Source organism: Periplaneta americana, chromosome 10 (genome assembly GCF_040183065.1).
Source record: "Periplaneta americana isolate PAMFEO1 chromosome 10, P.americana_PAMFEO1_priV1, whole genome shotgun sequence".
In the NCBI taxonomy this organism is placed as follows: Eukaryota; Metazoa; Arthropoda; class Insecta; order Blattodea; family Blattidae; genus Periplaneta; species Periplaneta americana.
In genome coordinates, this window is record NC_091126.1 from 121,810,925 (window position 1) to 121,837,258 (window position 26,334).

The 26,334-nt window shown below is 35.1% G+C and overlaps 1 protein-coding gene across 7 annotated transcripts in view; it reads right to left on the minus strand.

Annotated features, from left to right (window-relative positions):
• Nucleotides 1–26,334, minus strand: part of sick (sickie) — a 461,315-nt gene that overhangs the window by 78,472 nt on the left and 356,509 nt on the right. For all 7 annotated transcript variants that reach the window (XM_069838099.1, XM_069838098.1, XM_069838100.1 and 4 more), the window contains 3 exons: nt 22,369–22,452; nt 14,025–14,118; nt 1,654–1,826 (listed from right to left, as the gene is read on the minus strand). In XM_069838099.1, the coding sequence (XP_069694200.1) occupies nt 1,654–1,826; nt 14,025–14,118; nt 22,369–22,452 (351 nt within the window). The remainder of the gene's footprint in view (nt 1–1,653; nt 1,827–14,024; nt 14,119–22,368; nt 22,453–26,334) is intronic.

Genomic DNA, 26,334 nt, shown 5'->3' on the forward strand with positions numbered 1-26,334 from the left:
TCATCGGTTGACAGAATGATTGGGGCAGAGCTGAATTTGAGTCACACCACCGTTCATCAGATCTTGACCAATGAATTGGAGGTGAGAAAAATCTGCTCAAAACTGATTCTGAGAAACATCACACAGGACTGAAAGGACATGAAGAGGGACAGGTGCGTTGATTTTTTTTGGAATCTTGAAAATGACCCCCATTTTCTGGAACATGTCATTACCGTGATAAGACTTAGGTGTTTGAGTACGACCCAGAAACCAAGTGCCAGAGCATGGAACGGCATACTCCAAGCTCTCCAAGGTCAATAAAGCATGAATGAGCAAATCAAAGATCAAAAGCATGCTGATGTACTTTTTTTTTGATGGCCAGGAAATCGTTCACAAAGAGTTTGTGCCTCCACGCCAAGGGTTATTCAACAATTTTACAAAGAGATTCTTGAAAGACTTCGAAAAAGGGTCATGCATACGAGACCAAACATAAAAAACAACTGGGTGTTGTATCACGACAATGCGCCTTGTGACACAGCAATTTTAGTAACCCATTTTTTGGCCAGGAAGAACATTCCTGTGGCTTCTGGCTCCTCAGACTCCTTATTCCCCCGACTTGAGTTCTTGTGACTTTTTCCTCTTCCCGAGATTGAAAAAGACCTCAAAGGACGTCGTTTTGGGGCCCCGGACAACATTCAAATGGCTGTAACCGACCAGCTGCAGGCTAATCCAGTATCCGAGTTCCCGCACAGCTATGAAGAGTGGAAGAACCATCTCCAGCATTGTGTGGCTTCCCAAGGCAATTACTTTGAAGGGGACAATGTTCAATTGTAATGTTGTTGGAATAAAACAGGTGAAAAAAAAATCACACTGAAAATTTGCATACTGCTATTTAACATGCCATCAATAGACCTAAAATAAGACTGTAATATGCTTGGCATGTTTATTATCTTCATACTCGACGAGTAATGCAAAATTAATCAAAGAATTTTCACGATACACAATGCTTAGTAATGGAACTATTAATCATTTAATAGAATTGCGAGATGAATCTAGTGGCAGAAATTGTAATGACACTCCAAGTCCCATTTTTGATCTTCCTATGCGCCATCCTGTACAATTATGTAAGCGACGATATATACAGGCATTTCGACATTATTCATCCGAATTAAGCAAACATGGAAAAACACCTGATATCTTGAAATGTATGTAGTGATCAGAATAAAGCTGACTTTCACTTAAGTCCAGTCCATATCAGGTTCAGATTACTGTTTCTGACCCCAAATGGAATTATACACATAGAGAACCTTACACTTTTTTCATTTCTTTGAATTAAAATGATTTCAGTATGGGAGGTGTGTGAATTTGGGAAGAGAAAACAGCAGTTACCCACAACTTATTTGAAACAATGTTATATGTAATGACAGTTTTATTAGTTACTACGTGAAATATATAATGAGAAAGTATGCATGTGTCATTTACATGGTATCGATTTTTAAAGGTGTCAATTTTATTTATAATGATTTATATCCATTTTGGGTAATATATACTGTTTCTACATATTCAACTTTCATTTTAGCACAATACAATTACTAAGAAAAAACAACTATTCTAATTGAAAAACAACTATTCTAATAGTATATCTCAAATTTCATTGTATAATGCTACTTTTACCTGAAGGCACTGTTATCCGTCTGCTGGCTGCTGTCAGATTTCTTGACATGTGAACGAGACCCAACGACTCTATAAACTACTTGAGTTTGGTCTGACGGACTGAATGAAGTTGGCAGGCTCTTCTGACTAACGGGCCCTTTAAGGCACCCCCCAGGCCCACCTTGCACCAACCGCTGCAACATCAGTCAACAATATAACACTCTTCCTTCTACATCTAATATATTTCCAGGGCTGCCAAGTTAAAATTCTGAAATAAGTTGAAAATAGTGTTCAAAAAAGCTGACAAGAACAAAAAGAAGCTGACACAACTAATAATTATTTTCGTAAGAAAAATTATAATAAGTAAACGCATTATCATACACATTATTCAGCATTGAAAATGTGAAACACACAACAAATACAGCCAGATTATTATGAATTATTTTTATTATACTCTTCAGTGGCATATCTGACTTCATTAAAATATTTTTCATCAAACACTTCACCATGGCACTTTCCCTCATAGTTTAATTTGCAATGTACAATTAAAAAGAGAGATCTGAAAGTTAGAATTTATAAAACAGTTATATTACCAGTTGTTCTGTATGGTTGTGAAACTTGGACTCTCACTCTGAGAGAGGAACATAGGTTAAGGGTGTTTGAGAATAAGGTGCTTAGGAAAATATTTGGGGCTAAGAGGGATGAAGTTACAGGAGAATGGAGAAAGTTACACAATGCAGAACTGCACGCATTGTATTCTTCATCTGACATAATTAGGAACATTAAATCCAGACGTTTGAGATGGGCAGGGTATGTAGCACGTATGGGCGAATCCAGAAATACATATAGAGTGTTAGTTGGGAGACCGGAGGGGAAAAAGATCTTTGGGGAGGCCGAGACGTAGATGGGAGGATAATATTAAAATGGATTTGAGGGAGGTGGGATATGATGATGGAGACTGGATTAATCTTGCACAGGATTGGGACCGATGGCGGGCTTATGTGAGGGCGGCAATGAACCTTCGGGTTCCTTAAAAGTCATTTGTAAGTATGTAAGATATCTATTTTCACTCAGGAACGAAATTGAGTTTTATCTTGTCTATTTAAACTAAAAATTCTCTTCTGTTGCATTACTGTGTGATAATGTCATAACAAATTGTATAACTTTGTATAACTTGTCATATTTTGGACTGCAAGTACAGTTCAATTCTTTGTAAAGATTGTTACATATGCAGGGGCGGCCCATCCATAAAAGCTGCGGAGCTGCAGCACTCCCTGCTTTGACAGGAAAATAAAAATAATATTTATTTTAATTTGTAGAAGAATCGTTACAGCTTTTATTGGTAAATTGCTTTATATTTCATCTGGCCGGGAATATGTACTATTATCTTATGCATAATCTTTTTGCGCGTCGACTGTACTGGAATTGACACTGCATTCAAAGTCGTCCTGGGATCTGCAGGGTGGTCAGCTCATAGAGTGTGTCTTGCATGGTCAGGGGGTAGAGAGGTGAAGGGAAGCAGAGGGAAACTGCCGCTGTTTAAAACCCATATTTCGCTGCAGTGGCTTGCAGAGCCAGGCGACAAGGGAAGATTTTTCCTTCCCTCCCACACTGCTACTGTAATGCTTCGTCAAATGGATTCTCTATTCCCTTGAAACATAATGACAAAATTTTTATTTTCTCTTCACATACTTATTGTTGTAGAATCTTATCGAGTTAATATAACGGAATTAATATTCCCTTTTGCCTTATTATTATGTATATATCCAGGCTCCAGCAGAATCTAATATTTGCCTTAACTCAAAATGATTGCACGAGTAGAATTCTTTTGATATAGCACGTAAAATACGAAAGAGACTTCTTTTCCAGTTTTAGAAAATTGTTGACCATCAGTATATCTGAGTGTTGCTTTGGTGTGACGTTTTAATACCTTAACTTAACCACTGCAAATGTGCAAGCATGAGTGTGTTTGAATTACAGAATATTAATTTTATTTTTCTCAACTTTCCCTTGGGGAGAAAATTGATGTAATGAAGTGAAATTAAAGGGTCGTTCGTTATCCAACTTAAATCTTACTCAAGCTTCATCCAGCCAAAATAGTGCATATATGTAAGGAAGTATAACAATGAAATTTACGCTGAGCATTTGTGGTTGCCTCCTCTTCGGTGGTGATACTGCATAGACTAGGAGTGATGTGACAGATTTAGGACATTTGCCCCTAAAAATTAAAAAGCACGAATCTTCGCAATCTCACCTGAAAAATATTGTTTCATTGGCTATGTTAAGCAAAACTAATATTGTTGCGCTATTAAGTGAAATGAACAGAACAAACATTCTCAAACATAATCAAAAAGTGAGAAAAAATCGTGAAATTATTTTTAAAAATTATTGATTGTATCAAATTTTGTGGCCAATATGAACTTCCCCTTAGGGGACATGATGATGCTACAGCCCATGAGTAATCTAAACGAGCCTCTCAAACATCATTTGAAACATGCCACTGTTTAAAGGTAATTCTAAGACAATTCAGAATGAACTGGTAGATTGCAAGTTGAGTGTCTGCCGATCAGAAATTCAGACTGAAATCAATGGTATTAGTTTTTTTTTAGCGATTAGCAAATGATGCCACAGACATCTCCCAACTAAGTCAGAAAGTTTTGATTTTTCGATATGTAGTGCATTTATTTTTGTCCTACACTTACTAGTAATGGTGTCAAGAAGTGAAATTTGTATGTATCAAAATCTACTGCAGCTCTCCCAATCCACAAGTTCACGAGCCGCCACTGTTCATACGTCCTCAGAATCATAATTATGGGAATTGTTTGTTATGCCTTCCTGTTTAAATTTGTAAAGCATAAACTGATCAGAAGAAATTCATATCATAATCTAAAAGTGAACACCATCTTTATATCTCTTGTAAAAATGTTGAACTTAGAGTTAGTTCCCATATTATTTACATTGGCAAATATGCCATTACAAACATCATCATTAAATGGTAAATTCATTTGAAAATACTGGATGGAAGTAGAAAAGAAAGCCCTCATCCCCTCAAAAAAGTATTGGCCTGACTTTCTCCAATACTTTCATCATCTATTAGCTGAGAAGCTGTTTACATGTTAAACCAATAAACAGTCTGAATTTTCTAGTTAATTAGCTCCATTCATATTAACCCAATGGACTCATATTTAAATGATTTAAATTTCTTGTACTTGAATGCGATATCAAGTTTGAGTATGAATTTGCAGTGTGCTTTAAAAAAAATTTGATGAAAAAATAAATACACAAGATTTTTGATGAAGAATTGGTCAGAGGCATGCCGTAAGTATGCATTTACTGATTAAGATGTCTTACTAAGATCATAGCTCGCCAAACGAGGCGATTGGGTTAACACTTGTAAGATTAAGACAAACATGCATCAGTTTTTACAACCTGTGAGAGCAATTATTTATACAGCAAATCAGACTTCAAGCTTTTAAAAAATATGTGGATGGTGACTCTTTCTGCAGAGTAAAATTGAAATAATTAAACACCAGCAATACATGCTGAAAGAAGAGTAAATAAACTCCTGTTATGGGATCATTAAGTCTCTATAAAAGTTTAAATTTAAAATTAAAATAAACGAAATTATACAAAATAGAGTCTGGCACAGCACTTGTGAAAAAACTGGCAAACAGGTACCGCACACTGACAAGTTGACAAACCTTAGAAAATGCTGATATCAGCTTTAAAAGCTGGACAAGTTGACAAACCTTAGAAGGTGTTCAAATTTGATCTGGACTTTATTTGTGAAAATTACACAACACACACACCCTAAGTATATTTAATAAAAATTCCCCAGGGAGTTTCTTTATTCTTTCCAAAAAGACATATTTAGTTGGTTGTGAAGCCATTTTTGCACATCTTTGACCACCTGGTAATCCATTGCAAATGTTTTGCCTCCTAAGCTTTCCTTTGGCAGTCCAAACAGGTACCGGCAACAGTTACACAGAAGTAATTCCGGGCTATATGGAGGATATGGCAGCACTTCCAAGCTAAGTTCATTAAGGGCAGCTGTGTAATTTTTGTGCAATAAGGACGGGTGTTGTCACGAGGGGGGATGATATATTTGGACTATTTTCCAAGTCTTCTCAACTTTAAGACCATTGTTTGTTGATCTACGAAAAAAATATATTAATATCAGCCTTTCCAAATCTCAAAAAACTGTACCCATTACCTTTCTGTCAGATAAATTCACTTAACCATTCTTGGTGGTGGCAAACCTTAATGTTTCCACTCCATACCAGCAATCTTGGTTTCAATAATGTTTCTGCATATCTAAGTTTCATCAATTGTCACAATTCTATCCAGAACTCATGACTAGTGACGGGCAAAATATGAAATTTCATATTCTAAACTATTCCTGCTAATGATATGGAAATAAGGATCTAAATGATTCGTGATGTGTAGAATGCAATTTTCGTAATTCATAAATTTTGATAAAATTTCCGTATTTCATAAAAATATTAATATTTTTTTCACATATTGCTTCTCCACCCCTCGTTAATATTTCTATAAGTACCTTAGAGTCATTGAACTCTAAGTGTTAATAAATTCAAGAGGCCAAAACAAAATAGACTAAATGGTTACTATTCCAACTTTCTTTCGAATCCAGTGAAAATCTTTTCAGTGTTGCCATGTCTACTTACAAACGTGTGAATGAATGTTTTGAACAGGCTTTAACCATACATTTTTCTGCCTACTAATTTCTCCTCTTTTTAAATTTCATGGGTTTTTCATAATACAAAACAGTATAACTGACAGAAGGTGTGATCTTTTGCCAGAAAATAGAGAAAAGTTGCTTGTGTTGTACTGTAATCAGTGATGAGTCCAGCCAATGTAAAAATATTTTTTTCTCTTCATTGTAAAAAATTGAGTTCTATTTCTTGCATACAGTGAAGGATTTGTTGAAAAACTGTTTAATTATACAGATTTAGGGCCCCTTCAGACGAAGCTACTTAGCAGCACCACTTAGTGGCTTGTCGGTGGCACTTCACGAAATGTTGGTGGCCCTGCTAACATGTATATGAAGTGCTGCAAACGCGCATTTGAAGCCTGCAAGTGAGGGAGATATGGCTTTGAGTACTGAAAAATTGATGAAATTCAATATACAGAGTCCGCCAAAAAAATGTATACACTCTTTGTCAGACTGTATCCGGATATTGAATTGATTTGAATTACGAGTATGTTGTAGTATGGTCTTTCACTCAACAGATGTCGATACTTTCATCGCTATAGTGAGAAAACAATATGGCTGGAGCACGCTTGACATTCGAGCAGCAAAAATGCATTCTGAAGTGGTTTCTGAGGTTTGATAATGTCGTTGAAGTGCAGCGTCAGTGGAGGCAGGAGTATGAAACAGAACCCCCAACCTAACTAACAATTAAATGCATTACTGACAAGTTTGAGGCACATGGAACGATTTGTGATATTTGCAAAGGAACATCGGGAAGACCGCATACAGTTACAAGTCCTGCTTCGTTGACTCTCATGTTGGAAAGGTTTGTTACTTCTCCACAGAAGTCTGCTATGCAATGTGCATGTGAAGTGGGAATTAGCAGTACAAGTGTACGACGAATTCTGAAAGCTGCTAAGTGGAAATTTTACATCACACGATTACTGCACACAATTAATGATGACGATCCTGATCGTCGAATGCAATTTTGCGAATGGTATCAGTGAATGGTAACTGAAGACGAACAATTTGTGACGAAGGTAGGTAAGTGAAGACGAACAATTTGTGATGAAGGTAGTGTGGTCTGATGAGGCACAGTTTAAAATGGAACAGTGAATCAGCATAAATGCGTCTACTGGGCACTGAAAATCCGCATGTTCATGTGGATAAGGCAGTCAATCTACCAGGGCTTCATGTGTGGTGTGAACTATCATCTAGCTTAGTAGGACCCTTTTTCTTTGATGGTACTGTCACTGGAGAAATATACCTCGAAATGTTATGCACATCAATTTTACCAAGTGTATGTGTGCTTTATGGAGCTGATGATGAGGTCTTCTACCAACATGATGGGATGCCACCACACTACCACCTAGCTGTACGAGTCTTCCTGGACGACAATCTGCAGGGACATTAGACTGGATGAAGAGGGCCCATTGAGTTCCCCCCCACTGTCGTCAGATCTAACCCCTATGGATTTTTTACTTGTGGGAAACTGTGAAAGATCAAGTCTATCAATGTAAGCCGTGCACACTGGAGGACCTTCGCCAGGAGATTACAGTGGCATGTGCAGCGATCTCCATTGAAACATTGACCGACATAGCTGCGGCGACTGCTCGTCATTGCGTTATGTGTCTGGCCACCAACGGTGAACATTTTGAACATCTAAAGTAACCATGTGCTTAACTGAAGACAGTACTATATGTGTGATCAGTATTTAAATGTAAAACAAATACATAATAAATAGTTTTCGTTCTTAAAGAGTGTATACATTTTTTTTTGGCGAGCTCTGTATATATTTTTTCAGTAATGAATAACTCTGTAACTTGAAATTTTACATGCCCAATATAGGTTATTTTGTACACTATTTTTAGAAGTGAAACTATTGCCGTTACAGGTAATTATCAACACAAAATGGCACCAGTAACTTGTGTTTATTAAAATGGTTTCTCTAATAATTCAATCAGTTTTTTAAGATATTATGGTGAAATTTTGCGTGGAACTGTATTTCATACTTGTGAATAAAAGCACCTAGAACCATTAGTTTAAAACTTACAGTTCGTTTTTTTTTTTTTATATTTTTGACGTAATAAAATTTAAAAAATCGGACATCAAAATATAAATTAAAATAAAAAAATATTTCTACTGAAGATATTTCAGAGACTGTAAGTGATATTGTTACGACATTCAGGAATAAATGAAAAAATAATCACTTAGAAACGTTGATATTTTTGGAAATTATCAGGGAAATGGCATTACTTACTTACTGGCTTTTAAGGAACCCGGAGGTTCATTGCCGCCCTCACATAAGCCCGCCATTGGTTCCTATTGGGAAATGGCATTTCAATGCACAAAATGTAGCTACCATTTTGTATTGCTAAATGACCTGTAACAGTAACAGGTTTGCTACATCTGAAAATAATATACAATTTCAGAAATAGCGTATAGTAGGCATATAATATTTTAAGATTACAGAGTTATTCAGTGCTGAAAAAAAAAATTAATTTCAGTAATTTTTCTGTATTAAAATCTGTATCTCCTCTCCCCTGTAACACTAAATTTTTGCAGAAAATTTTTCAGTCTTTCAGTGAACATGAACATAGGAGGTATACCGAATGCAGCAGAAACATTGACCCATTTTAAACATTAAATTTCAATATTACATATTATAATTACATTTTATTACTATATTGGTGAGAAGAACACTTGAGACCATTTCTTACAATGATCACTTTTCGTAAATTGCGTCCTTCAAACGACCACCACTGAAAATGCACGAACTCTCACACTCTCAAAAATCTTCTGCAGAGTTCCCTGAAAACACACTCCATACCAAACAGTTACTTTTTGGCTACGATGTGATTTCGTGAAAGTGACAAGGATATTCAGAAGCCAAGTACCTGAAATTCTGTTTGTTGACATACTGTAGCCATTTAAATGGAAATGTGCCTCGTCCGTCATCATCAGATTGTTGAGAATATTTGCTTTTTGGTTTGTCAACTCTAGAAGCTGAATATGGAAAAATGTTTCAACAGCAAACACACTATGTTCATTCCACCATCGCTCCATGCAGACTGCAATGCTTTGAACTGCACTACCCAATGGAACAAACATTAGCACTCTAGAACACAGTAATCGAGAATGGTGTGAGGTTTAAAATGAGTCATTGTTTCTGCTGCATCTTGTACTTTTAGTGACGTTGCTCATACAGAGAAAGAAGAGACATAGGAATAGAAGTAGAGTCTGGGTCCATTCATTGCTTTTGGAAAGACTGAATCGAGAACTACTTCACACTTTATTTAATGATTTACATCAGGAAGATAAAAAGTTTTTTTTTCGCATGTTTAAGAAGTCATTTCAAGGCCTCTAGCAGGAAATAGCAATGGAATTCGAAAAAAAGGCATTGTGGCACAATAGGGTGTATACTGCTATGGTGATGTAGGGAAATCTACAACTGAATTCCTGATATCGCGACGGAAAGTACCACTCTTATTGGCCACCAACGGTAGTGAAGCCAACTATTCAGACCGTCTGCAGTGCCACTGTTCTGTGGCTGTGGCAGTGCGTGAAAGCCCTCATTTATATCCATTATTCACGAGCGGCACATTAAGTGGCATCGTCTCAAGGCAGCCTTATTGTATTTTGTTTGGTAGCATATTAAATATGTTGTTATTATTGTTGTCTAATGCTTGGTCCTTGGCAGTGAAGCAATTAGCGGATATTAAATATAGAGAAAAATATTAACCCCTATTGTAAATAATTATGTAAATCTACTCTAAACGGTTTAGAAGTGAATATATTTTAGCACTGAAATATTTATTCCATATTTTCACATTTTGCCAAAATGTTCTTCATATTGTGTAGGCCTCTATTTATGTCCCTCTTATTTGTATGTACTCACAGAACTGTGAATATTAGGAACAAGTTCCACTCGTCTCACTTTGTTTTCTTCAGTCAGATTTCTGGGAACTACTGGAAATATTAGGTATTGACAAATAATTTGCTTGGTGCTACCAACATTGTTATTTACTTTCTCATTCAATTCACAGACATTCATTGGTTTTTCCGAAATAAGTTCAAGATATTGAATCTTCATCCACTAAAAAAAAAGTCACAGTAGGCCCTACTGAAGCACGAGGCATGTTAGAAACTATAGTGCACCCATCTTTAATGATCGTAACTACTCGAAATCTGCCTAATGAGAGAGACAACTTTTCTGCAACTATACTAGAAATCTTCTAAAAATTTCAATACCACCAGTTCCCAGGAATGCACAATATGTCTGAATTCGAGAACAAGGTTCGGGAGAAATTAAAGCGGTCCAAGGGAAATTACTTAGTTTTCTTATTCAACATGAGTGTTGGCAACACCAATCTCAGAAAAAGCTAATTAAGTGGCAAGATTGTTGCAACACACAGCATTGTTGAATCCAGTTATTTCCAGGTGTAATATTGAAAACAACAACAATCGTACTTCGGTGTTATTTAAAATGATTACTTTAGTGAATTAAAACTGATTTATTATGTCAACTGTGCGTACTGTGAATGGCGGGGAAGATGTGACAAATTCGAAAATCACGTATCTGATAATAAACATCCTTCAGAAAGACTAAGGACCAAATGGGCATTTCAGGTTCTTTTTTAACATACAATACGGAAAAATCAGCCATTGGATGTAATATTTCTGGTAATGTGAATGATACTGATATGTCTTCTAGCAGTGATAGTCAATCTTCAAAAAGAATATAGGAAATAAGTCAGCTATTAAGCGAAGCTCTTCCACTATTGCAATCTCAGGACATAGCAATGGGCCTTGCTTTACACAGGTTTCACTTTAAGATCTTCAAGAGGAAAACATTTCACGAGCCCAGTGATGGTTGCATGTTGAATTACACTTGTGTTAAAGTACGCAATCAGTATCACATACCTGCGTATAAGCTATGTCAGAAGTCTGCGATTTAAACAATCAAGGAAACATAAACATACACATTATGTGCAATACTGCAATACTCCATCATCATCATCATCATCATCATCATCATCATCATCATCATAATAACAGGCTAAGCATATCTAGAATTATTATGAGAAAATATTATTTTAATCCAAGAAAAAACTAAATTCCGGATCAAATATGAACCAATGTTGTATCTCATGAAGTCATGTGACAGATCAGATAGGTCATGTGATATTTTAGTAATACAAATTAGTTCAGGGGCCTATTCTACCACTGAACTTTTCAACTTTTCACTTTGCACTTTTCATTGGAGCTTCTGTTCCACTATCACTTTTCAAAACTGGTCCGCAAAGTGAGAAAAAAAAAAAAAAAAAGTAGAGGAAACTTTTAAAATAAATATTATTACTTTTGTTCCAACATTACAATAATTTAGAAAGGCGCCAAGTTACATACTGGAAAGTGAATGGAATTTTTGTAAAGAACCAAGTCTCTTTGTCATTAAGATTAAATTCATTATATTCAGTGTAGTTTTGTTTTGGATTAAAAATAATTTAGAGAAGAAATATAAGAAGAGAATATTTACTCTTAAGTGATTCAAGTGACGAAGAACCCAGAAAAGGGTATATAAAAAGAGGATAAATTTCCATAACCTAAATTTCTTTGAATTTCTTTATGTTTTCATATTACACCAACTCAAACAGATTATGTTTTTGAAAGAATTGGGTCTATTTTAAAAGCAAAAACAAGAAATTTATCTGTTTCATTTAAAGAACAATTTATTACTCATATGTCTTCATTGGCTAAGAAATGAAACTCAACAACAAGGAGTTGCAATGACTACTGGTACTGATATCCAAAGACTTTTCAGAATGAAATGAAAGGAGCAAGGCGGTTTCTAATTTATGGAGGAACAGAAAGACTTTTAGCTTTTCAATTCCAAGTAGGTCTACTTCGGTCTACCCCCACATTCATATTCCATCATTCTTTCAGGCCATCAACTCATTGTCTCTGAATAATAATCTTTGAGGTTTAAACAAGTCATTAACAAAGGCTAGAGATGATCAGGGGCTTACTTCACCATTAAATTTTGCAATTTCGCAACACTTTCAACTTGAAAAGTGAAAAGTCTTTCTATTCCTCCATAAATTAGACACTGCTTTGCACTTTTCACTTTAATCTGCAAACTCTTTGTACGAGTATATCAGTGGTCATTGCAACTCCATGTTGTTGAACTCCATTTCCTAGCCAATGAAGATAAATGAGCAATAAAATGTTCTTTAGATAAAAGAGATAAACTTCTTGTTTTTTGTTCTATAATAGGCACAATTCCTTCATAATATAATCTGCCTGAGTTGGCTAATTTGAAAACATTCACAGAATTGAGACGAGCTTAGGTTATGGAAATTTATTCTGTTTTTATATACAGTAGAACCTCTATTATCTGTGGTAATAAAGGAGGTGGACTGAACAGTTAATCGAAAATATTGGATAATCCGTACCATAAAAGATGTTTATAAATTAAGTGCATAATACACAATTTCGTAATTTCCTTCGTGGTCTTGTGTTTAACATGCTATGTAGTGGATCAGGAGTTCATTAAAAGTTCGGTTGTCAACGATGGTTGATTATTGTCTTCGGAAAGATAGGAATACTTGAAGTCTCATATTGTAGATTTACATACTTTATACACTTCATCCTCTTTTTGTTAAATTGCGTACAGTTGTAACGCCAATATCCTACACTGAAGCAGCATTAACCACACTTTTTTCTTTCCCAAACTTCTCAATTATTTGTAATTTTTTTCGATAATTAACACAATATGTTTTCTTTTAACAACTGTGGAAGACATTTTGCACAGAAATTGTACAATACAGCCACTCAAATAGTAAGGATAAGGACTGAACTGTACACGGGTTTGTGGAAATTCTTGGAGTAATTTCTTTGGAAGCAAGTAGTGTTTATTTTACAAGTAACTATTTCTGTTGCCAACAGCGAAGCATTTCTACTATATACTTTATAGTAAAAGTAAAGGTTTGTAATAACCTTCTATAGAAAAACTATGTAGAAACATAATGTACAGTACTTAATATATGCAGCAAAAAGAAAATAGGTGTTAGAAAAAAGTCTGATAATCTGACAATCAGTTAAAAGTGTGACGGATAATCGGGGTTCTACTGTACTACGAAAATTTATCCTCTTTTTATATAATAGTTTTTGGATTCTTCGTCACTTAAATCACGTAATAGTAAATTTTCACTTCTTATCATATTTTTTCTCTAAATTAATTTGAATCCAAAGCAAAAATATACTTGAAATAATACTGAATTTTAATCTTAATGGTAAAGAGACTTGGTTCTTTGCAAATATTCCATTCACTTTTCAGCATATGACATTGCACTTTTCAAAATTATTCTAATGGTAGAACAAAAGTAATAATATATTTGAAAAGTTTCCTATACTTTTCCTTTTTACTTTGCAAACCAGTTTTCAAAAGTGATAGTGGAATAGAAACTGTAATAAAAAAATGCAAACTACGAAGTGAAAAGTTGAAAAGTTTAATGGTGGAATAGGCTGCAGATCTGAAGAATATAAAATAAAGCATGGTATCCTGACTGGATGTTAAGAGAATGAATATTTAGAAAAAGATTCTTACTTCCGTAAAGAAATGACATTAATATCATATATGTTACTTTGAAAATTAAATATAATACTTTCAAAATTCACCAACCTTGTTATGTGAGTGGCCGGGGAGGTGCTCGTCTGCAGACAGCTCGGCAAATGTCTCCGAAACACCAGAGGAGGCTGACTTATTATCATCCAAACTGTGCAAGGAAAACACAGGTTAAGATCTAACAAAAATATAATCACACAAAAAAACTACTTGAAAACTCTGTATAGAATAAACCTCCTATCACTAAATGAACCATGAACTAGTACCTAAAAAATTAAAATTGATTAAACTGTTGTTATGGAAGACATCATAAATTGAGGAAAGTATTACTAGTGATGTCATTTTTGTTCGTAAATATTCCTAAAGAATATTCTTCTGCTATTTGCAAAACATAATTTACAAAAGAAATAATAAAACTAAGATGGTAAAATAGTAGGTAACGTCTAAGTTATATGCATTTCTTACTCCAAATTCAAGGCCATCCCTTATCTTGAACAACTACTGAGTTTCATAAGTTTACTTATTCCTACTAAGTTATCATTCCATGAAACTTCCCAGTCATCAGCTGTCCAGAACTCAACCATTATAGAATATGGGAGGGGGGGACCTGGAGTTAAGAAACATAGTCCAAGTAGAGGCACAATGACATAAAGAAATCACTCTCTTGCAAATAATTTATTTTCTTCTTAAATATTTTTGTTTGATCATTTAAAATTACTAATTTCATCATAATTACAAATAAATATCAATTTAATAAAAAATTCCAATAAAACAATTAAATATTAATAAATAGAAACCTAAAAAAAATAAAATTTTAAGAAACTTATTTTTATTAATTATTTAGACTTGAATAGCTTATATTATAGAGCATGACATTGAAGATGTTAATGAGATTTATAAAATCTTTAAGTATTATTTATAAAAGTTTTCTTTATAGGTTTTCGTGTACCAATAGGTTTCCGAGTTTTCCTTAGAAAACGACCAGAAGGACACAGTAAAAAGTCGATTCTTGACATGAAGTTGTTCTAAGTACTATGGTCCCTTCTTTGTGGCCTTGGAAAGAATGGTGTCACTTTGTGTTGTGTAGGTAAAAGATTTTTTTTTTCCTTTTCTGTATTTTTGTTAAGGTATACCTCTTCCTTCTTACTTGGAGCACTTCTCTCTATTATGTTTATGTGTGTTCAAGAATGCCACGAGTCATTAAAACTTCTAAAAACATATAGAGAATTCGTTAATTTAAATTATGTTCACGGCCTATTTTAAAGCTCTTATTCTTCAAGTTATGTACATATTTATAGACATGGAAGGTTTGGATGCTATTCAAGATGAACGTGAAATGAACGTCAAGATTAAGTCAATCCAATTTCAATGACCACTACTAAATTGTTATGAATAATACATAGGACTACAAACTAAAACAATCTGGTATGAGTATTTGAACCTTTTTTTGCCACAATTTTTAGAAAAAAAAAAATAGAACAAGAATATTGATCATAAATGTGCTATGCAAGACATAATAGTTGAGACACTAGAATATATTTTAAGCCAAATAATGACATACTGCGCATGCTCTGGGCCAAAAGCCTTGGTTCACACCATTAAGAGATATTCGTTTCTCTTTTCTGTTTAAATATGACATATGAGGGGGTCCTGGCAAGAAAGTGCCAAGCCACATTTTTACACTTTTGATACAAGGCAACTTGAATGTTTGATCAAATCTTCAAATCACAGAAAAAGTTAAATTTTGATTCTACATGTATAATGAGTTTCCTTCATATATTTTCAACTAGCCATACCCGTGTGCTCCGCTGCACCTGTTAGAAATAAATATAAAGTAATTACATAATTAAAATAGGACGTTTGATCCAGGGAACATTCGTGTTTGCTAGAAGGATAAATCGTTTAATATGTTACTTAATTGAAATTGAATTTAAATAATTAAATTGCGAACATTTTGGTCCAGAGAGCACTCATTTGGTGCAATGACAATTCCTTTAACATGTTTCTTATTTGTTATTACACGCAACTATAGTTTAATGAAGATTGACATATCATTTAGTTTTAATGTGTAAACTTTATATTACTTGCTATATGGTTCCATTGAATTATGGTAATAACTTAATTTTAACCCTTGTTTTCTACTTCTTCAGTAAATGGCGCTTGGCCCACTATGGTTCTGAAACCTTCAAATAACTTAAATAGTGATACAGCATAAACAGTGATATGTAATTATATTTCTTTCTTTCGAAAATGTAAGAATTCACGATCTCCTATGTACCATTGCCATGGAATGAATGAATGAATGAATGAATGAATGAATGAATGAATGAATGAATGAATGAATGAATGAATGAATGTGTTTTTTCTTCCTACTCAAAAATTTTATATTTTGCACATGGGAATTACTGCAGGAACAACAATGCTACAATCTGAGGCGGCGGTGAAAATGTATTGTATTGTTATTTTAAAAGTCTATCAGACCTACCAAATTTTGCATAGGATAAAACTTATCGGAAATCATTTTTAAAGAGACTTTTGTTATGTAACATTTTTCACAAAAAGCAATAATAAGCGAGATATTTCAATTTAATTCAGGTCCCGTTAAATGAAGTATTTTGAATGCCATATAGCCTAAAATCTAAATTACAACGAACTTAATTTATATTTCAATTTTCATCGAAATCCGTTCAGCCATTATCGCGTGAAAAGGTAACAAATATCCAGACAGACAGACATACAAACAAAAATGTCAAAAAAGCTATTTTCGGTCTCAGGATGAATAATTATACATGTTAATACCAATTATTTTTGGAAAAGGAAAAATAAAGTTTTTAATATGTGAGGGCTCTTGAATCTCAGAAGCAACAACTTTTACAACAGCGCAACATAATCTGCTTGGCTCATTACCCAATTTTTTTTTGCACTGCATTTATTGCATATATAGTCTATTTTATGTATTTTAACACGATTCGATTGAGCATAGTTAAAATTTGAATTATAAGATAATGGATTGCTAAGCTAACGTACTATTACTGCATACTAAATCAATACACTCTCGTTGTTCGTTAATTCTCCGAGATTAAAATGAGTGTGTACATAAATATTATTTTAAGAAGTACAGAAAACGAATGTACAAAATAGCCTATCAAATTTTCTGTGCATAGGAAGCTATTTTAATCTTACCTGTCCTCGATTTACTAAGAAGTTACTATAATAACATTATAGCAGTATGTCTAGAGAAACTACACTTTCCAATGGTGAAATAATAATTAATTATACTGTGACAGCTGCGCTGGGGTTCGAACCCGTGTCCGACAGGGCGCGCTGAAGACGAAACGCTGGTACGGGGAGCATCTGCATGCTGAGAGGGCAACGCGGCGAGGGGAGGTAGCGCGCGCATCTGCTACCTGCCAAGTAGAGGAGAGTGGGGAAAGAGCGACGGAGGAAGAGAGGAGAGGGGTCCGGATTGTTCAAGTGACGCTTGGAGATATCCAGATAATTCGAGAGAGCTATCTCTGGACAACCGTAGAAATTTCTCGTAACTATGGTTTAGTTATGAAAGAAGAAACGCAAGTGAACTTGAGCAGTTTTATTCAGCCAGTCAGTAAGCCAGCGTTGTTACAGAGCAAGTTAACAGAGCAAGCCAGCCAGTCTTGTGTACCGGAGTTCGACTTGAGTGTGCGTCCGCAACTGTGCCAGCATCCGAAGGCCTGAGTTCGAGTGCAGTGGACCGCAGTTGGAGGGACCTGAGTTCGAGTACAGTGGACTGTCTCTGAAGGTCTGAGGTTCGAGATTCTGTGAACGCGAGTGACTGAGATAGAAGAACTAGCCAAGACAGACGAGCTGTGAACTGAGAACTGACAGTTCTGTGTTGTAAATAGTGCTTTGTGAATATTAGTTAAGATTAACAGTTCATTGTTGTTCGTAATAGTCCAAGTAAAATTGTCATTGTCGTCTGTGGAGTGCACTAACGGATACTGTGTTACTGTGTGGAGAGCAAATCCTATTGTTGAGATAATAAAATTACATTGTTGTCTAGTAATAAAATTTACAATACAAATCAGTTAATTTAGCTTCCGATATTACTTCATACAAACACAGAAACATTGTCTGTAGGCTAAGTTTAATAGCTTTCGATTGTTGCTGTCCAAGGCCCCTTTTTCGATTGTTGTTGTCCAAGGCCCCTTATAGACGAAGTCATTTGTTATTTCATTACACCGTCTTACATTGCGTTATTTTAAAACTCATTTATCTCATTAAATATCAGTCCTATCAAAATTTTGTAAAGTATAAAACTTATCGGAAATCATTTGTAAAGAAACTTTTGTTATGTAACATTTTTCACAAAAATCAATAATAAGCGAGATATTTCGATTTATTTAATTCAGGCCCCCTTATAACCCCCCTTTTAAATAAAGTATTTTGAATGCCATATAGCCTAAAATATTAGTTACAACGAACTTAATTTAAATTCCAACTTTCATATAAATCGGTTCAGCCATTATCGCGTGAAAAGGTAACAAACATACAGACAGACATACAAACAAAAATTTCAAAAATGCGATTTTCGGTTTCAGGGTGGTTAATTATATATGTTAGGACCAATTATTTTTGGAAAATCGAAAATTACCAGAAAAATTTCGGCTACAGATTTATTATTAGTATAGATTAAAAATTTATATTCATATGTATACTGTTCTGTGGCTTGACACTATCTTGGCCAAAAAAATTACTAATTATATAGTATGAAGTTTTATTGAGATTAGAAATGTTATATTTTCAACTATTATTTACCATTTTTAAGACAAAGAAACTCTATATTAATTTCGTTACTTCACAAAAGACAAACAATAACCTAAAATATAGAGTATTTCAAAAGTCAGTTCAAACATCAAACTGCTATAATATTATAATATTTGAGATAGGGGAAAAAACAAAAACATCACAGTGTTGGGAAAATAACGGGATTTACAAAACATTGGGGAGATGTCCACCGTTCTCTTGTTCAATGTACAGCATTCTGTCTGAGATACCATGTACAGCATTTTGCAGATAATGTCTTGGAATATTGGCAATTTCTTGCAAGATAGCATCTTTCAGTTGCAGTAGGGTTGTTGGATGTGTCAGGAAAACTCGTTCTTTAAGGTAACCCCACATCCAAAAGTCGGTCGGATTGAAATCTGAAGATCGCGAAGGCCACATTGTTGGAAAGTGCCTACTGATGACTTTGGTCGGAAAACGAACATCAATTACGTGTGTTAACTCCACCATTAATTTTTTTAGTAGGCCTAGGTTATTTTACGACGCTTTATCAACATCTTAGGTTATTTAGCGTCTGAATGAGATGAAGATGATAATGCCGATGAAATGAGTCCAGAGTCTAGTACCGAAAGTTACCCAGCATTTGGTCATATTGGGTTGAGGGAAAACTCCGGAAAAACCTCAACCAGATAATTTGCCCCGACTGGGAATCGAACCCGGGCCACCTAGTTTCCCGGCCAGACGCGCTAACCGTTACTCCACAGGTGTGGACAATAATGGAATAAGGCAGACTATTACAGTAAACAGGGAGCGCTACTACAGCATGTTACAGAACTTCGTCATCCCTAGACTGAGGAATCACGGTATGGAAAACATAATCTTCATGCAAGATGACGCTCCACCCCACATCTTTATCCCTGCAAAACAATTAATTACGCAGATGTTTGGCGATCGTGTCATCAGTAGGCACTTTCCAACAATGTGGCCTCCGCGATCTCCAGATTTCAATCCGGCCGACTTTTGGTTGTGGTGTCACCTTAAAGAACGAGTTTTCCTGACACATTAAACAACCCTTCTGCAACTGAAAGATGCCACCTCGCAAGAAATTGCCAATATTCCAAGACATTATCTGCAAAATGCTGTGCATGGTGTCGCAGACAGAATTCTGTACGTTGAACAAGAAAACGGCGGACATCTTCCCAATGTTTTGTAAACCCCGTTGTTTGCCCAACACTGTGATGTTTTTGCTTTTTCCCTATTCCCTATTATAATATTTATAGCGGTTTAATGTTTGAAATGACTTTTGAAATACCCTATACATCTTCCACATCATATTCCCCATCATCACCATCAAATATCAAGTTGAGGTAAAAGCCATGGTGGATTAGAAGGACATATTCCATTAGCTTCATTACATCTGTAAGTTCGATTTTCTTTATTTTTACAGGTCCCACATTTTTCTGTCTATAGTCATGGTATTTGCATTCCCTTTCTTCCAAGAAACTTCTTCAAACTCCATATTCATTCTGCTGTTCATTCGTCCTCTATGATTTTGAAGACCATCAATGCTCATAAATGATTTTTTTTTTTTCAAATTCTCACTGACCTCCCATTAATCTTAACTCTGAAAATAAAAGTATATTGTTTGTAGCAATTTTCAGGAGAATTTTTCTTGTACCTTTTTAGATGACTGGCCACAATACTGCCGAAGAGATAAGTATTTTGCTTATCAAATTCTCCTAAATCTCAGAATCCAGTGAACACTTTTTTAATTGTATCTGCATCTAAATCAAAGCATCTTAAAGTACAATTGCACATTTCTCCTACTGCTGCTGACGCAACAGGTTTACCTACTGTTGAAATATATTCGCGACCTTCATTTCTTCGTTATTTATTTCGATTACACTCCTTCATATTTTGCACCCTCTTCCTCAATGTAGGTCGTTTTTCAGGACTACTGAATGGAGATCTGCTGTGAGCTGACTCTTTTTCTTCTTCTCGTGGCAAAATAGGTATATTTTCATCTTGAAGGAAATGTATTTCTAGACTAATATAATTTAAACAATATTTTAATAATTAATTTTTTCTTCCAGTAATAAAATACCGTATTATAAAAGTCAAATTAGTTCACATGTTTATGCTACTCAGAAATCTACTTGATGGTAATTCAATAATATGGTAATGCACTTATGTAAATATTAAATATTTAGGGCAAGAGAATGCCAAGCAACTTACTGCAAAAATATAGGGAAAGAAAATGCCAAGCAACAATTTTAAATTTAAGAATATCTTGACTCACAAAAGGTAATAAAAAACAAAACGTTAGACATTAATGGACAGTATCATCACTTTAAATAAATAATGAAAAAGCAATTATAAACATGTTTTTTGAAATGAAATGCATACTTTGTCCAATCAACATCTACATTTAACACTCTGAGGGCAACATAATGCCATGCAACACTTAACTGTATTTCAGTTTCTGATGTTAATTCTTCTTCATAAAGTCGCAAATATTCATAATCAGAGCTGGAATCACTGCCTTCATAATTTGATTCCTCCTGTGCACCATTCTCTCCAAACTACCTTTGTTTGCTTGACATTGTCTTGCAGTCATAGAAGATGCATGACGTATTAGGGCAAGAACATAGAACGGACAATAGAGCCATTTCTTGACACCATAATTTTCAATAAATTATTTCCCATGAGATGGCATGATTAGTTCAGTTTGGCCAAAAATGTGGCTTGGCACTTTCTTGCCAGGACCCCCTCATATCTATGCTGAGGAGAAATTAAAACATAGGGTTTAATATTTAAAATACGTATACAAATACAGTCAACTCTGGATATAGTGTATATATGTATTTATTCACACTGCAATGGGTATATACCCGGTGGCAGTGGTAACTAATTACACTCAATACCGCACTCCCCTGGCCTGAAGCTGCCGGGATCCACTTCACCGCCCGCGCCGCCCAGGTACCGATCCTCACCCGGTACATTGCTAGTTCACAACTCTGTTATAGTGAACATTCGGCTATAGTGAACCTAAATCATTGGTCCCAACCCGTAAACATTAAAAAGTACATTAATATTTCCGTTTATAGTGAATCCTCGCTTTGGTTATAGTGAACCTTAAAAATTGAAGTTACAAGAGTTGTATCCTGGCAAATTCTTATTTGAAGTCAGACCTTCTCGTATAAAATTGAAAGAATGTGTTGAGAACAACATTCTAAGTTTCTTACTCCTTTAGTCAAACAACAAAGGTATGATTAGTGATTCCTAAACAATGAGCTGTACTATAACTCCAGACAACACGTGACGACCTTGCCTCACTCCACATGCCTGTTTTCATAGTGTGGTAGAATGCTCCAGACAACATTTTATGTCTGTATATTTGTATATGTATTTTAAATAGTTACTCCCCCTCATGTTTTAATTTCTCCTCAGCATAGACATGTAATATTTAAACAGAAAAGAGAAACTAATATATCATCATGGTATGAACCAGGATTTTGGCTCGAAGCATGCGCAGTGTGGAATTCTTTGACTTAGAAAATACTCGAGTTGCTCAACAATTATTATGTACCCCATAGTACATCTCCATTTCAAAATCAAATAATACACTGATCTTACTTACTTTGTACGTGGCTTAGGCCTGGTAACAGCTCTCCTCTGCAAAGGTTCACTCTTGCCTTGACTCGGACTGATGCCACCAGAGTTACTGTGTGCAGAAAAATGTCCTTTCAAGTCCAAGCTTGTATCAAATTGATCATAAAAGTAGCTAAAAGGAAATGAACAGGGTAGGCCTTTAAGAATATTTTGCTATGATTATGTTTTGTACAAAAAACCCAGAGACATCGTGTAAAAACTTCAATAAAAAGTTCTCTACTGTATTGTGATTATCTTATGAGTGATCTCATAAGTAACGTAGGTCTACTGAAAAACACGAAGTAGGAAACAAAGTGGTTTAACAAATTATTTTGTCAGTGATATACCTCTCTATTGTGCCATAATTAGTATAATATGCGTCGAAAAATTAGTGATTCGTAAGAGAGATTTGTAAAAATAGCTGGAACAGTTTTTTTTTTAACTGTTTCACAACTGAAACAAGGTTCCAAGAGAAAAACAGTTCAAACTCTAAACAGTTTCCCTCCTCTTTGCTATCTGCAAAGACCATGTATAGCACTATCATCAACCTCCAATCGAAAGTAGATATAATATAGATTTTCCACATGACCTTCGTATGTAGTAATTCCCTAATAAATCCGATATTAATAATTATTATTAGCTGCCCATTGATGGAGAATATGTTTATGGTGTCCTGACATGGTGTTAATTAATATATCGCAAAAATATTATCGGATGTCTTATCGTTATTAAACTCTCCCAGGATTATGTACGTTATTTTTACTAAAATCGATTCATTTTTAATTGTAGTTATTTACTGTACTCTTTAACAGTAATTTACGAAAAATGACTGACTTTCGTCGTCATAATATACTGAACAGCTGATCTAAGACGATTCAAGGGCTTTGAAACATGTTCCTAAAACAGATGAGAAGTTGAAACAGTTGGAACACTTGGCACTGACGTTGTAAACATATTATTCTTATGAAACTGTTTCTTTGAAACTATTATTTTGGAACAGTTTCGTTCGTGAAACAGTTACAATCGAAACTATTTCTTAAAAAGAACAGTTTATCCCATCTCTATTACACAGAATAACTCCATTACAAAAACACAACGAAGATTATGTCACCAATAATTGGTGCATTACGGTATTGCAATTATTGCAATACTGTAATGCTCCTCCTTGTAACATCATACTGCAGTGGGTCACCAAGTAGCGTTTAACAGGTTTCTGCATTATCGGGCCTTTCTGTTATGAGGATCAACGCGGCAAAGCGGTAACTGTGAACGCTGAACGTTATCGGGATATGCTCACCAATTTTGTCGTTTCTGAAATGCGTCGTTTAAGAATTCGAAATATGTGGTTCCAACAAGACGGAGCAACGTCTCATATTTCCCGGATTTCCGTGAATGTTCTACGCCAGCTGTGGCGAAAACGTGATCGCGCGTCGAGCCACTGTGTAACCTGCAACGTGCATAGCACTATGGAGCGAGGCGGACACTCGAAGGGGAAGTGAAGCAACAGTCTGACTTTAACGGATTTTCATTTTCCTTACATCAAGCACTTAAATATAATTTTATATAGTTTAAGGTTACAAACTAATGTTTAGTACGTGTAAAGAAGAAAGAAATTAATAAGAAAACTTAGGACACACTATCACAACCTAAAATTAACTGTCTTCAGAATGTCTCTGCAACAGAGTTTCAAAATCAGAAATTATGTCACTTACTGCCAGTCGTAGTTGATCACGAAGGTATTTGTCTGTCAGTCGTGATCTAAATTTAGTTTTTACTATTTTCATTGTTGAAAATTATTTTTTACAAACGTAAGTTATAGCGAACATGGCTTCAATAGAGCAAGCGAAAGAACGAAGCTTCGAATATTTATTTTTTGGCAGAGATTTGAAAAGTTCAACATTTGTCAAAGTCCTTACATCTAGCTTTCATTTAACATCATATTGTAAGTCTGTGAGTTTAAATTGAAGATCTAACCGCTTTATTCGTACATCTGCTGAAAAAGGATCGACGTAGAGATAATAATAATAATAATAATAATAATAATAATAATAATAATAATAATAATAATACTAATAATAATACTTAACCTTTTAATGTTTCATGAGTGACATGTAGTATAATGCCGTTTTACGTTATACAACCGTTTTCCTCGTAAAAAATCATCCATTTAATGTTGTCATAGCATTGGCAGCAAAGAATGCGTCCTCCCATCCTACTTGAAAGTTTGGTTTTTGTAGAGAGACATGGTTTCGAGAGAGACATTGCGACGATACGCCACTCCCAGGTCAGAGAAAATACAAATGGAACGGAGTTTGACTCCAGTGAGTGCGAGGGTGGGGATTGGGGAAGGTAGGAGGCAAGAGAAATGCATAGCTATCATTACGAGCCACAATGTGCTCGCGAATCAGATTTTCACCACAGCTGTTCTACTCTATATGTTTCCAGGACGAATCATCTCTCGATTTGAAGACTTATCATGGCCTCCAAGGTCTCCTGATCTTACTGTTGCTGATTTTTATCAATGGGGCACTCCGAAAAACAGAGTATATTCGACTCGACCAGCTACGACAGAAATTCTAAAGAGAAGAATTCGAGAAGAGATTCCCACTGTGTCCCGGGGAGAACTGCGAAATTCCATGAATTGTGTAGCTACTTTCCAGGGTAAGAGAATATCTCAATTGTAATGGAGGTCATTTGAAGGATGTTGTTTTCAAAAAATAAGTTAAACTGTTTCTACACAATTCTCCCAGACTTTGTGGTCAATTATATGTTTCTTTGTGCAATGTTGTGCTAATATTTTACTATTTATTCGTATTAAGACTTAATGTGTCAGTACTTTACCAACTTTTGGCTCTCGTTGGTCGCCTAAAATCCACCACTGATGCACAGAGTCTTACTACGCGTTTGTTTAAAAGGCGATGTAAGCGAAAAGGACATGGTCGGGAGTTTCTCCGTTCCTTTCACTTCCTATCTTATGCCCAGAGCTGTCCTATAGGCTAGTGTTGACATACGCGCTAGAAATTAGTTCACAATTCCTTATCGAGATGTTGATCGTTACCGATAATTTAGACAAGTGAAATATGTTAAAATCATATTCCTGGTACGTTCAGAATGCAGACATGGGTTACGGTATCTCAAATCCATTCTCACATAGTACGCAGGCTTCTTTCAGGCCGTACCGTTGCATTTCATGCAAATAGAACCTGCGTCACAGAACATAACTTACACCATTTCGCATGTAATGTCGCTCTTTCATAATCCTACAAAGTTGTCTCGGTTTCTCCCGTATGCAATGGTCTCTCTTATACATTCTAAGAAGTGGCGCCAACTTATATGGGCCCTGGAGCCCGAGCCGAGACTGTCTTGCCCAAGCCCACCCAATAATAATTTATCGTGTTATTACTATTATCATTATTACCAGGGAACGGATTTATATGGACTAAAAATATATGAAATATGTAAATATATATGTAGTTATTTTTACCAAAATATGGAATTAAATATGGATTTTTACCAAAATATGGAATTAAATATGGACTTAAAATTATAAAAAAATGACTATGTACGTTAAATATTGGTACATTTTAATCAAACTAAACAAAAAATATAATGGACGTACCTTATCTTCCAATGTAGTTTCAACAAAACACAATTTTTATTGTCTGTTACCATAACAATAGGTTACAAACATTTCTTTCAAGTGCTGAAAAGTGAATCTTCTTCTATTGTCTCTGAGGATAGATTTATACTGACTAAAAGAGCGTTCGACGTCACAAGAAGTAACTGGTACATAATTCAATTTCACAATGTCTGCTGGGGATAAGTCCAAGTTAATCTTCACTGTTGATTCACCACTCATCACAGCAACAACCTTTTGTAGTTCTTCATATCCAGGGTTTTTTGAAAGTACAGTGTCCACCTTAGCTCTTACTGCATCTGCAACTTTACCTCTACC